Source organism: Chrysemys picta, chromosome 2, assembly GCF_011386835.1.
Source record: "Chrysemys picta bellii isolate R12L10 chromosome 2, ASM1138683v2, whole genome shotgun sequence".
NCBI lineage: Eukaryota > Metazoa > Chordata > Testudines > Emydidae > Chrysemys > Chrysemys picta.
Genome location: NC_088792.1, coordinates 166,229,126 through 166,241,621, shown reverse-complemented (window position 1 = coordinate 166,241,621; position 12,496 = coordinate 166,229,126). Strand labels below are relative to the sequence as shown.

The following is a 12,496-nucleotide window of genomic DNA, read 5'->3' as shown; positions in this document are numbered from 1 at the left end:
ATAAAAAATCCCCCAAAACCTTGTGTTCTTATTTTTCAGTAGTGTTCAGCTCAGTACTTCCAGGAGCTGAACAGGAACAAAGGCCCAGTCTTCAGTATATTGAGCACCTGTGACGTTGCACGCTACATGATTTTATGTAAGTATGCTGATGAGTGTGAATATAATGTAACTAAAATATGCTTCACACAAAAGGTCTCTTGTAAGGTATCATTACAAAGCTTATAATCTACTGAGTGTGGTCATCCTATTTGCATAAATGTATCACTCTTGTATCTGAAACTACAAATATGAAATATAACTCTGAGGGCCTATTGTAATTATGTAAAGTGTGGGCCATTAATGGTGGTTTGGAATCTTGATGGCTCCCATCAACCAGGAGAATTGACTGTGGATGACTCTGTATGCAGGCAGGCCCTCCCGTGAGTCAGGCTGGGAGGAATGAAGTCTTGGGGTCTTACAGTGACATGTGATCATGTCATCTAAACTGGAATCCATCTTTAACCTGGTGCTTTTCCATTGAGAAGGAGGGGTGGGAACCCAGAGGGACAAAGGATTCCTGCCTTATGCAAAAGATATATAAATTGGTGGAACAGAACAAAGGGGATGGCTATCATGAGAAATCCCCTAGCTACCACCTGAGCTGGAACACGGGCTGTACCAGGGGAAAGGATTGTGCCCAGACTTGGAAGGCATCCAGTCTGTGAAAGAAATTTATTGAAATCTCTGAGGGTGAGATTGTATCTGTATTCAGTTTTATTACTGTACTAGGCGTAGACTTGCATATTTTATTTTATTTTGCCTGGCAATTCACTTTGTTCTGTCTGTCACTACTTGGGACCACTAAAATCCTACTTTCTGTATTTAATAAAATCACTTTTTACTTATTAATTAACCCAGAGTATGTATTAATACCTGGGGCGGGGGGGGGGGGAACAGCTGTGCATATCTCTCTATCAGTGTTATAGAGGGCGAATAATTTATGAGTTCATCCTGTATAAGCTTTATACAGGGTAAAACAGATTTATTTGGGGTTTGCACCCCATTGGGAGTTTAGCATCTGAGTTTTAAAGACAGGAACACTTCTTAAGTTGCTTTCAGTTAAGTGTACAGCTTTGGGGCATGTGGTTCAGACCCGGGGTCGGTGTTGGAGCAGACTGGTGTGTCTGGCTCAACAAGACAGGGTGCTGAAGTCCCAAGCTTCTCCCCAAAGCTGGGGCAGAAGTAGCCTTGGCACATCAGTTGGCAGCCCCAAGGCGGTTTCTGGGATCCAACCTGTCACAGCACCCTCAGCTCCCAACCCAAAGGGTGTGGAGAATGCATAGTACAGGACTGGGCCCCAAAAGGAGAAATTCTGCAATTCCATGAATCAGGCTCATATGAAGAGATTCCTAACCCAATTATAGACTCTCGTGGTCTCCAAAGTTTGAATATCCATACAGAGGCAGATCCTCAGCTGGTGTCGTTATGTTGAGTTCAGTGGAGTTAACACAATTCCTGAGGATCTGGCCCCTTTTGGATGTTTTTTTTTTTTTCTGAACTGAATTTTTAAACTTTTGAGATTTATCCTTCATTTGTATAAATTCAGTCATTTAAAATACACTCTTAAATTTCAGAAATTATTTTCTCCAGTGAGGAGAGGTGCTTAGAAAACCTGCATTTTTTTTATCATCTCATCACTGGGAGATGGGTGAAAACACTAACTTATTTTCTGGGCTGTCCATGTCACATATACTTGTGCCACATGTCAGAAGGCATGTCACATATCCCACAATTAAATTCAGTGCAAATAAAATAAAATGCAAAGAATTGCAAACTTAAAATAAAACACAAACAAACTATGTAGAACACATTTATTTATGATAGACCTCAGTTTCTTTTCCTTTACTGAATAGTTCACATCAGATGTTCCCAAAATGTGGTATGTAGGTCTCATGGTGCTAGCTCCGCCTCCTTGTTCAGGTGTTAAATTGCATTAAAAACATGAATCAAATTCCAATTATTTCTTTTTCATGTAAGCAATTTCTGTACTTGGCACAGGGATATTTCCTTATCATGAATAAGAGGGGAGGTGGTCTGTCTAATATTGAATGGGAAGGCAGGTATTCATGACTCAGTCTTCCTCTTACGATGGGTCTGCCTTAGGAAAGTTGGTGAACTCATGGTTTCAGTTACATACATATTTCTCTCAAGATTTTGCCGTGGTATTCAATTATTGGGCAAGATTCCCAGCTGGTGTTAATTGGTGTAACTCCATTCATTCTAGTGTGATGTTTGGCCCTGACTGCTTTGTATTGGAGCTAGAAATCTCCCTTTATGGGGGAACTGGGTATTCTTCTGATGTAGGGGAATATGTAGGTGTCATAAAGCTATCTTTATTCCACCTGCTCTTGGCTCCTGGAGAAAGGGGTGGGCCTTGGGCATGCCCAGGCCACACTACCCTTTAGTGATCCTGATCACTGGAAGAGTCTCAAGGGAATCATTCATGCTGATGTAACTTAAAGAGCCCTGTCAGCTGATCAAACCAGGCTACAGCAGATCCCAACATCATAAAAGTTGCAGCTTAAAGATATCTTGGTTCCCTCTTCTCCCTCTTTAGTACTTTATGTAGACAGAGTAAATAAATTCTAGAAAGGGTCGTTAAAGCACATCATATTCCCCTCCCAAAGATCAGAGACTTTTGTTTTTTATTTAATGACTTTTAATGCCCCCGGCGCTATTTTTCCCCTAACCAACTACTCTAAACCCCTATCATGCTTCAGTGCTTTAATTAGTTAAGGATCCTAATAAGATCTGATGAATAAAACATTTTAGATTGTTATCTGTAATGTACTGTAGAAGAAGACCTGCTGTAGCTTTTGTGAAAGTCTACATCCTTAGGTTAAAACACCCCTGAATGATTCTAGTATCAGAGGGGTAGCCATGTTAGTCTGAACCTGTAAAAAGCAACAGAGGGTACTGTGGCACCTTTAAGACTAAGGGTATGTCTACACTACGAAATTAGTTCGATTTTATAGAAGCCGGTTTTATTGAAATCGGTTGTATACAGCCGATTGTGTGTGTCCACACAATAAAATGCTCTAGGTGCTCTAGTCGGCGGACCGCGTCCACAGTACGAGGCTAGCGTCGACTTCCGGAGCATTGCACTATGGGTAGCTATCCCACAGCTATCCCACAGTTCCCGCAGTCTCTGCCGCCCCTTGGAATTCTGGGTTGAGATCCCAATGCCCGGATGATGCAAAACAGTGTCGCGGGCGGTTCTGGGTACATGTCGTCAGGCCCCTCCCTCCCCCGTCACAGCAACGGCAGACAATAGATTCGCGCCTTTTTACCTGGGTTACCTGTGCAGACAACATGGAGCCCGCTCAGCTCAGCTGAGCTCACCGTCACCATATGTCCTCTGGGTGCCGGCAGACGTGGGACTGCATTGCTACACAGCAGCAGCTGCTAACTGCCTTTTGGCGGTAGACGGTGCAGTAGACTGGTAGCCTTCATCGGTGATCTGGGTGCTGGCAGCCGTGGGGCTTGCCTTTTGGCAGTAAATGGTGTATTACGACTATTAGCCGTCCTATTACAAGTCGGGTCTTCGCACGTTAGCAGAGTCTTCCCCGAGCAGCCGATTGTGCAATAGGCCTGAAGACCATCGTCATACGCCGCCCCGTATTTGCTGCCAAGCACCCAGAAAGATGCCGAGGGCTATCAGTCACGCTGCACCGTCGTCTTAAGATGTAAAAAATAGATTTGCTCTGTATTCATTTGCTTCCCCCTCCCTCCGTCAAATCAACGGCCTGCTAAGCCCAGGGTTTTCAGTTTAATCTTTGGTGGGGACCATTCTGTGTGACAGTTGTTTGTGTTTCTCCCTGATGCACAGCCACCGTTCTTTATTTTAATTCCCTGTGCCTGTACGCCATCCCTCCTTCCCCTAGTCCGTCAGATACTACGTTTGCGCCACAGCTCAGAGAGCCGAGAAGCGGTTCGCGCCTTTTCTTTGAATTCTGGGTTGAGATCTCAATGCCCGGATGATGCAAAACAGTGTCGCGGGCGGTTCTGGGTACATGTCGTCAGGCCCCTCCCCCCCTCGTCACAGCAACGGCAGACAATACATTCGCGCCTTTTACCTGGGTTACCTGTGCAGACAACATACCACGGCAAGCATGGAGCCCGCTCAGCTCAGCTGAGCTCACCGTCACCATATGTCCTCTGGGTGCCGGCAGACGTGGGACTGCATTGCTACACAGCAGCAGCTGCTAACTGCCTTTTGGCGGTAGACGGTGTAGCATGAGTGATAGTCGTGGGCTGGCAGCCGTAGGGCTGCATTGCACCAGCCCCTTGCCAGGGCGATGGTATAGTATGACTGGTACCCATCGTCGTCGTACTGGTGTGGCTCTCAATCATGGCCACCTGGGCAGACATGCTACTGTTTCGATGATGATGGCTACCAGTCGTAATATACTATTTTCTGCCAATTGCCCAGTATTGTCTGCTAAGCACCCAGAAGAGGCCGAGGGTGATGCTGGGTGCTGGCGGACGTGGGGCTGGCAGACATGGGGCTGCATTGCTACACAGCAGCAGCCCCTTGCCTTTTGGCAGATGATGGTATTTTATGATTGGTATCCGTCATCGTCATACTGGTATGGCTGTCACTCATGCTGCACCGTCGGCTGCCACCTTAAGATGTAAAAAATAGATTTGTTCTGTGTTCATTTGCTTCCCCTTCCTCCGTGAAATCAACGGCCTGCTAAGCCCAGGGTTTCCAGTTTAATCTTTGGGGGGACCATTCTGTGTGACAGTTGTTTGTGTTTCTCCCTGTTCCTGTACCTGTACGCCATGTCGTCACTCGGCCCTCCCTCCCTCCCTCCCTCCCTCCTTCCCGCCCTCCTTCTCCTGGTCCATCAGATACTAGTTTCGCGCCTTTTTTCTGACCAGGCGCCATAGCTAGCACTGGGATCATGGAGCCCGCTCAGATCACCGCGGCAATTATGAGCACTATGAACACCACGCGCATTGTCCTGGAGTATATGCAGAGCCAGAATATGCCAAGGCGAAACCCGGACCAGGCGAGGAGGCGATTGCAGCGCGGCGACGAGAGTGATGAGGAAATTGACATGGACATAGACCTCTCACAAGGCACAGGCCCCAGCAATGTGGAAATCATGGTGTCACTGGGGCAGGTTGATGCCGTGGAACGCCGATTCTGGGCCCGGGAAACAAGCACAGACTGGTGGGATCGCATCGTGCTGCAGGTATGGGACGATTCCCAGTGGCTGCGAAACTTTCGCATGCGTAAGGCCACTTTCATGGAACTTTGTGACTTGCTTTCCCCTGCCCTGAAACGCCAGGATACCAAGATGAGAGCAGCCCTCACAGTTGAGAAGCGAGTGGCGATAGCCCTGTGGAAGCTTGCAACGCCAGACAGCTACCGGTCAGTCGGGAATCAATTTGGAGTGGGCAAATCTACGGTGGGGGCTGCTGTGATCCAATTTGCCAGGGCAATGAAAGACCTGGTGATAGCAAGGGTAGTGACTCTGGGAAACGTGCAGTCAATAGTGGATGGTTTTGCTGAAATGGGATTCCCAAACTGTGGCGGGGCCATAGACGGAACCCATATCCCTATCTTGTCACCGGAGCACCAAGCCACCGACTACGTAAACCGCAAGGGGTACTTTTCAATGCTGCTGCAAGCCCTGGTGGATCACAAGGGACGTTTCACCAACATCAACGTGGGATGGCCGGGAAAGGTACATGATGCTCGCGTCTTCAGGAACTCTGCTCTGTTTCGAAAGCTGGAGGAAGGGACTTTCTTCCCGGACCAGAAAGTGACCATTGGGGATGTTGAAATGCCTATCGTGATCCTTGGGGACCCAGCCTACCCCTTAATGCCATGGCTCATGAAGCCGTACACAGGCAGCCTGGACAGGAGTCAGGACCTGTTCAACTACAGGCTGAGCAAGTGCCGAATGGTGGTGGAATGTGCATTTGGACGTTTAAAAGCGCGCTGGCGCAGCTTACTGACTCGCTCAGACCTCAGCGAAAAGAATATCCCCATTGTTATTGCTGCTTGCTGTGCGCTCCACAATATCTGTGAGAGTAAGGGGGAGACATTTATGGCGGGGTGGGAGGTTGAGGCAACTCGCCTGGCCGCTGATTACGCGCAGCCAGACACCAGGGCGGTTAGAGGAGCACAGCAGGGCGCGGTGCGCATCAGAGAAGCTTTGAAAACGAGTTTTGTGACTGGCCAGGCTACTGTGTGAAACTTCTGTTTGTTTCTCCTTGATGAAGCCTCGAACCCCCCCCCCCCCGACCCGGTTCACTCTACTTCCCTGTAAACCAACCACCCCACCCCACCCCACCCTTCCCTCCCGCTTGCAGAGGCAATAAAGTCATTGTTTTTTCACATTCATGCATTCTTTATTAGTTCCTTACAGAGGTAGGGGGATAATTGCCAAGGTAGCCTGGGATGGGTCGGGGAGGAGGGATGGAAAAGGACACAGTGCATTTTAAAACTTTAACTCTTATTGAAGGCCAGCCTTCTGATGCTTGGGCGATCATCTGGGGTGGAGTGACTGGGTGGACGGAGGCCCCCCCACCGTGTTCTTGGGCGTCTTGGTGAGGAGGCTATGGAACTTGGGGAGGAGGGCTGTTGGTTACACAGGGGCTGTAGCGGCGGTCTCTGCTCCTGCTGCCTTTCCTGCAACTCAACCATACGCTCGAGCATATCAGTTTGATGCTCCAGCAGACGGAGCATTGCCTCTTGCCGTCTGTCTGCAAGCTGACGCCACCTATCGTCTTCAGCCTGCCACTTGCTCTGTTCTTCCCGCGATTCAGCCCGCCACCTCTCCTCTCGTTCATATTGGGCTTTTCTCATCTCCGACATTGACTGCCTCCACGCATTCTGCTGTGCTCTATCAGCCTGGGCGGACATCTGCAGCTCCGTGAACATCTCGTCCCTCGTCCTACGTTTTCTCTTTCTAATGTTCACGAGCCTCTGCGAAGGAGAAACATTTGCAGCTGGCGGAGGAGAAGGGAGAGGTGGTTAAAAAAGACACATTTTAGAGAACAATGGGTACACTCTTTCATTACAAGGTCGCATATTTCGGCTTGCAGGCAGCCATCGTAGGCCACAGTGTTTTGGCTTTTTTAACCTTCTTAACATGCGGGAAAGGTTGCAAACAGCAGCGCATTTCCCATATCAAGGATGAATTGGGTTGTCCATTTAAAATGGGGTTTCAATATAAAAGGAGGGGGCTGCCGTTTCCCGGTTAACATGCAGCACAAACACAAGTAAACCACCCCCCCCACACACACACATACACGATTCTCTGGGATGATCACTTCACCACCACCCCCCACCGCGTGGTTAACAGCGGGGAACATTTCTGGTCAGAAGAGCAGGAACGGGCGCCTCTGAATGTCCCCCTTAATAAAATCACCCCATTTCAACCAGGAGAGCTTTCTGGAGATGTCCCTGGAGGATTTCCGCTCCATCCCCATACACGTTAACAGACTTTTCCAGTAGATGTACTGGCCGCGATTGCCAAGGCAAAGTAATCATTAAACACGCTTGTTTACAAACTCACCGGAGGTCTCCTGTGTGCCCTGAGGGTCTTGGGTGAGTTCGGGGGTTACTGGTTCCAGGTCCAGGGTCACAAACATATCCTGGCTGTTGGGGAAACCGGTTTCTCCGCTTCCTTGCTGCTGTGAGCTACCTACAGTACCTCCATCGTCATCTTCCTCGTTCCCCGAACCGTCTTCCCTGTGTGTTTCTCCAGTGAGAGAGTCATAGCACACGGTTGGGGTAGTGGTGGCTGCACCCCCTAGGATCGCATGCAGCTCCGCGTAGTAGCGGCAAGTTTGCGGCTCTGCCCCGGACCTTCCGTTTGCTTCTCTGGCTTTGTGGTAAGCTTGCCGTAGCTCCTTAATTTTCACGCAGCACTGCTGTGTGTCCCTGTTATGGCCTCGGTCCTTCATGGCCTTGGAGATCTTTTCTAATACTTTTCCATTTCTTTTACTGCTACGGAGTTCAGCTATCACTGCTTCATCTCCCCATATGGCGAGCAGATCTCGTACCTCCCGTTCGGTCCATGCTGGAGCTCTTTTGCGATCCTGGGAGGATTCCGTCACGGTTACCTGTGCTGATGACCTCTCCACGCTGGGCAAACAGGAAATGAAATTCAAACCTTCGCGGGTCTTTTCCTGTCTACCTGGTCAGTGCATCTGAGTTGAGAGCGCTGTCCAGAGCGGTCACAATGAAGCACTGTGGGATAGCTCCCGGTGGCCAATAACATCGAATTCCGTCCACACTACCCCAATTCCGACCCGCAAAGGCCGGTTTTATCGCTAATCCCCTCATCGGAGGTGGTGTAAAGAAACCGGTTTAAAGGGCCCTTTAAGTCGAAAGAAAGGGCTTCGTTGTGTGGACGTGTCCAGGCTTAATTCGGTTTAACGCTGCTAAAGTCGACCTAAACCCGTAGTGTAGACCAGGCCTAACAGAAGTATTGGGAGCATAAGCTTTCGTGGGTAAGAACCTCACTTCTTCAGATGCAAGTAATGGAAATTTCCAGAGGCAGGTATAAATCAGTGTGGAGATAACGAGGTTAGTTCAATCAGGGAGGGTGAGGTGCTCTGCTAGCAGTTGAGGTGTGAACACCAAGGGAGGAGAAACTGCTTCTGTAGTTGGATAGCCATTCACAGTCTTTGTTTAATCCTGATCTGATGGTGTCAAATTTGCAAATGAACTGGAGCTCAGCAGTTTCTCTTTGGAGTCTGGTTCTGAAGTTTTTTTGCTGTAAGATGGCTACCTTTACATCTGCTATTGTGTGGCCAGGAAGGTTGAAGTGTTCTCCTACAGGTTTTTGTATATTGACATTCCTGATATCTGACTTGTGTCCATTTATCCTCTTGCGTAGTGACTGTCCAGTTTTCCCAATGTACATTGCAGAGGGGCATTGCTGGCACATTGCTGGCACGGGTGCTAGATTGTGATTCCAGAGTCCTGATTTCTGTTACTCACTCTGCTGCTGAGTGTGAGAGCCTCAATAAGTCATTTGACAGCTCTGTGCTTCAGCTTTCCTAGCCTTTGGGTAGGTCTTCACTACCCGCCGTATCGGTGGGTAGCAATCGATTTATCCGGGATCGATATATCAATCGATATATCGCCATTCGTGCTCACCGTCGACTCCGGAACTCCACCAGAGCGAGCGGCGGTAGCACAGTCGACGGGGGAGCCACGGCCGTCGATACCGCACCGTGTGGACCCCAGGTAATTCGATCCAAGATACAAGATACATTTGCTGCCAGGTACTATATTCCAGAAATTTCCCTGGGTGGGAAAAAAATCAGAATTTATCTACTGGAATGTAATTGTTGGTTTAGGTTCAGAGAACATATGTTTGGATTGAGGTATAGTACTTCATTTTTCCAAAGGTGCAAACTGAAATATCTTACTACAAAATAAATTACAGAAAGAAAAAAATAATTAAATTATAAATATTGCTGTGACTCTCGCATTCAATTTAGACTCTTTTTTAGAGCCTTTTCTGGACATCATTTCACTTGTTTCCCTCCTCCTTCCTACTTATATATTAACATATGAAGTGGTGCCCATTCCATTCAGCTAAAAAGAAGGTGTTGATCTGGATTTTATCAGACCTCAGCATCTTACCCAAAGCCACAAGGAAACTGGGCTGTGAGCACACAAGACAATCTCTTCTTTCCCCAATCCTTTTTTCATATGAGACCATTTTTACCACCCTGTTCTGAACAGAAACTTTACACACTCTGCTTTCTCCAAAATTATCACCTTCAAGGAGTTTGGCTTTATCTGTAACTTCAAAACAAAACGTCAACTTCAAGCTTGCATGTGATTGTGAACAGGGTTTCTTGGCAACGATCAACTGGTCCTAGGCACCTCTGTTCAGAAAGCCATTCCCATGTCCCATACAGCTGACGTGGCATTAGTAAACTGCATCAGCGACATAGAGCCAGCATCTCTCTTCTAGATTCCAACACCTGCTAACTTGATAGGTTCAACCTAGGATTTTATGGGGTTAATTTTTTTGTTAGACGTTTTAATTTTGAAAGAAGTTCACTTCAGTTGGGGTAACATGTTTGGTTGCACACCTGGACTGGATTTTATCTAACATGAACCCATTAGCACCCCACACCAATCCTCGGAAACTTTCTACGTGAAACACATTAAATTGACAAGTACTTTGAATTCTTAAGGGCACTACGCATATTTTATATAAGATGATAAAGCCACATGTGACGGGGCAGCTCCGCCCCGCACTAGCCCCGGAAGTGACAGACAGGTAGCTCTGTCAGCGGAAGTCCCGCCCTGCCATGCCCGTACTGGGCATGCTCCAAATGCTCCATGAGTAGAAAAGGAGGGAACTCAGCTCAGTCTGGGTGGGCAGCCAAAGGAGAAGGACCTAACTGGGCAGCTCCTGCAGAGGACCAGCCGACGCTCTCAGAGCCGCTCGGAGCGGAGGCTTCTTCTGACTGGCACGAACCCCTATTGGGGGAGGAACCAGAGGAAGCGACGGCCCTGGAGGACCTTGGGATTCGTGGGTGACCCTGACTCCCAAACCGGTAGGAATCGACCCGGGGTGGGTGACAGACTGGTACCTTGCCCCCTGTAAGCCTCAGCGTGTTTTGGTAGGACCACCCCTGCTGAGCCAGCAGTAAGGTCCTGCTGCCCTGTAACCAAGAGCTTGTTCTATGGACTTTGGCCACTAGGCCATGTTGCCCTGCAGCCAAGGGCTAATTCCCTGGACTCTGGCCATTAGGCCGTGCTGCCCTGTGATGAGGGGTGTATACCATCACAGACTCATTCTATGGACTCTGGCCATTAGGCCGTGTTGCCCTGCAACCGGGGGCAGTTATATGGACTCTGGCCACTAGGCCGTGTTGCCCTGTAACGAGAGGCGTAAACCCTCACACCAAACCAGGGATTCATGCTGTGCCCTCACCTGAAGTGGCATGGCTTCACTGAGTGGTGATGGCACCAGACTCATTTCAACATATATATATTGAATGATCTATAATTGTGCCATCTATTACATCCAATATATGATTTGTGCCTAATCCAGGTTGACTGACTTCTGACAATGTATTAACAATAGTAAAGATATAACTATATAAAACAGAAGCATGGACTCCATTAACATAGTACAATTCTTACAATTTTCTTAAATTAAGTTACATAGATTTCAGAGTGGGAGCCAGGTTAGTCTGTATCAGTAAAAACAATGAGGAGTCCTTGTGGCACCTAAGAGACTAACACATAGGGCATAAGCTTTCGTGGGCTAAAACCCACTTCATCAGATGCATTGAGTGAAAAATACAGTAAGCAGTGTATATATATTACAGCCCAGGAAAAGATGGGAGTTGCCTTACCAAGTGTGTGTGTGGGGGGGGGGCGGGGGTGTAAGTGCTAACAAGCCCAATTCAATTAAGGTGGAGGTGGCCTATTCCCAACAGTTGACAAGAAGTGGTGAATATCAACAGAGGGAAAATTACTTTTTGTAATGACTCATCCACTTCCAGTCTTTATTCAGGCCTAATTTGATGGTGTCCAGTTTGCAAATTAATTCCAGTTCTGCAGTTTCTCATTGAAGTCTGTTTTTGAAGTTTTGTTGTTGAAGAATTGCCACTTTTAAGTCTGTTATTGAGTCTGAGAATGAAGTGCTCTCCTACTGGTTTTTGAACATTACAGTTCTTGATTGCATAATATGTACAATTCTTGTATGCAATAATTCTGTCAGTAGTTAAAATTGTTGAAAGGACCTTGAGGAATTCCACCAGGATTTCAACAAATTCCATCCCACCATCAACCTCAGCCTGGACCAATCCACATGAGAGATCCACTTCCTGGACACTACAGTGCAAATAAACTATGGTCACATAAACACTACCCTATACTGGAAACCTACTGACCGCTATACTTATCTACATGCCTCCAGCTTTCATCCACTGTATTTTTCACTCCATGCATCTGATGAAGTTGGTTTTAGCGCACAAAAGCTTATGCCTAAATAAATTTGTTCGTCTCTAAGATGCCACAAGGAGTTTAAGTTACACAGGACATTCTTAAAATAAACTGCTAAGAGATTTGGCAGACAATCAACTATGGCAAAGGAGGTGAGAGAAATTTAACTTATTCAAGATTCTGAGTGTAGAATGTACAGCATTTGATATACACCATTCCTCTTTTGTGTTAAAATGATCTGTATGCGTGTCTCAGCTGACGTTATCTGTTGAATTTCATTGTCTCTTTGATTAGCATAACAGGGATTTTTCTCACCAATTCTGGTTGGTATGCTTAAATAAAGTCTGTTACATTTTTTGGGTCTTTAGAAAATGTCTTTAAACACACGTGTGAGCAGTGGCTTCTCCTGACCCTGTTCCAAACAGTCTGTTTTTCTCCTTTTGGAGAGATGGCTTTCTCTACAAAAGGAGTTTAAAAATGAAATGCCACAAAATCCAGTCCAAGCCTTCT

At 47.3% G+C, this 12,496-nt stretch overlaps 1 protein-coding gene and 1 long non-coding RNA gene across 2 annotated transcripts in view; one reads left to right on the top strand and one right to left on the bottom strand.

Moving 5' to 3' along the window:
- The window catches only part of LOC122173063 (uncharacterized), a 109,104-nt gene that overhangs the window by 80,054 nt on the left and 16,554 nt on the right, over positions 1–12,496 (top strand). Inside the window, exon 2 of the long non-coding RNA XR_010598678.1 lies at positions 40–136. This is a non-coding gene — a long non-coding RNA (uncharacterized LOC122173063). The remainder of the gene's footprint in view (positions 1–39; positions 137–12,496) is intronic.
- LOC135981589 (mediator of RNA polymerase II transcription subunit 15-like) lies at positions 6,402–8,906 on the bottom strand. Its single transcript, XM_065584768.1, has 2 exons — positions 7,575–8,906; positions 6,402–7,005 (listed from the first exon to the last, which is right to left on the bottom strand). Exons 1-2 carry the CDS (start codon positions 7,963–7,965, stop codon positions 6,503–6,505), a joined length of 894 nt encoding a protein of 297 aa, XP_065440840.1. The 5' UTR covers positions 7,966–8,906; the 3' UTR covers positions 6,402–6,502.

Bases quoted from the DNA above. Each gene is read 5' to 3' on its own strand.
- LOC135981589 (XM_065584768.1), bottom strand. From the start codon at position 7,965: ATGAAGGACCGAGGCCATAACAGGGACACACAGCAGTGCTGCGTGAAA. The intron at 7,006-7,574 runs GTGAGTTTGTAA...CTCCTCCGCCAG, and splicing joins GGGCACACAGGAGACCTCCG to CTGCAAATGTTTCTCCTTCG.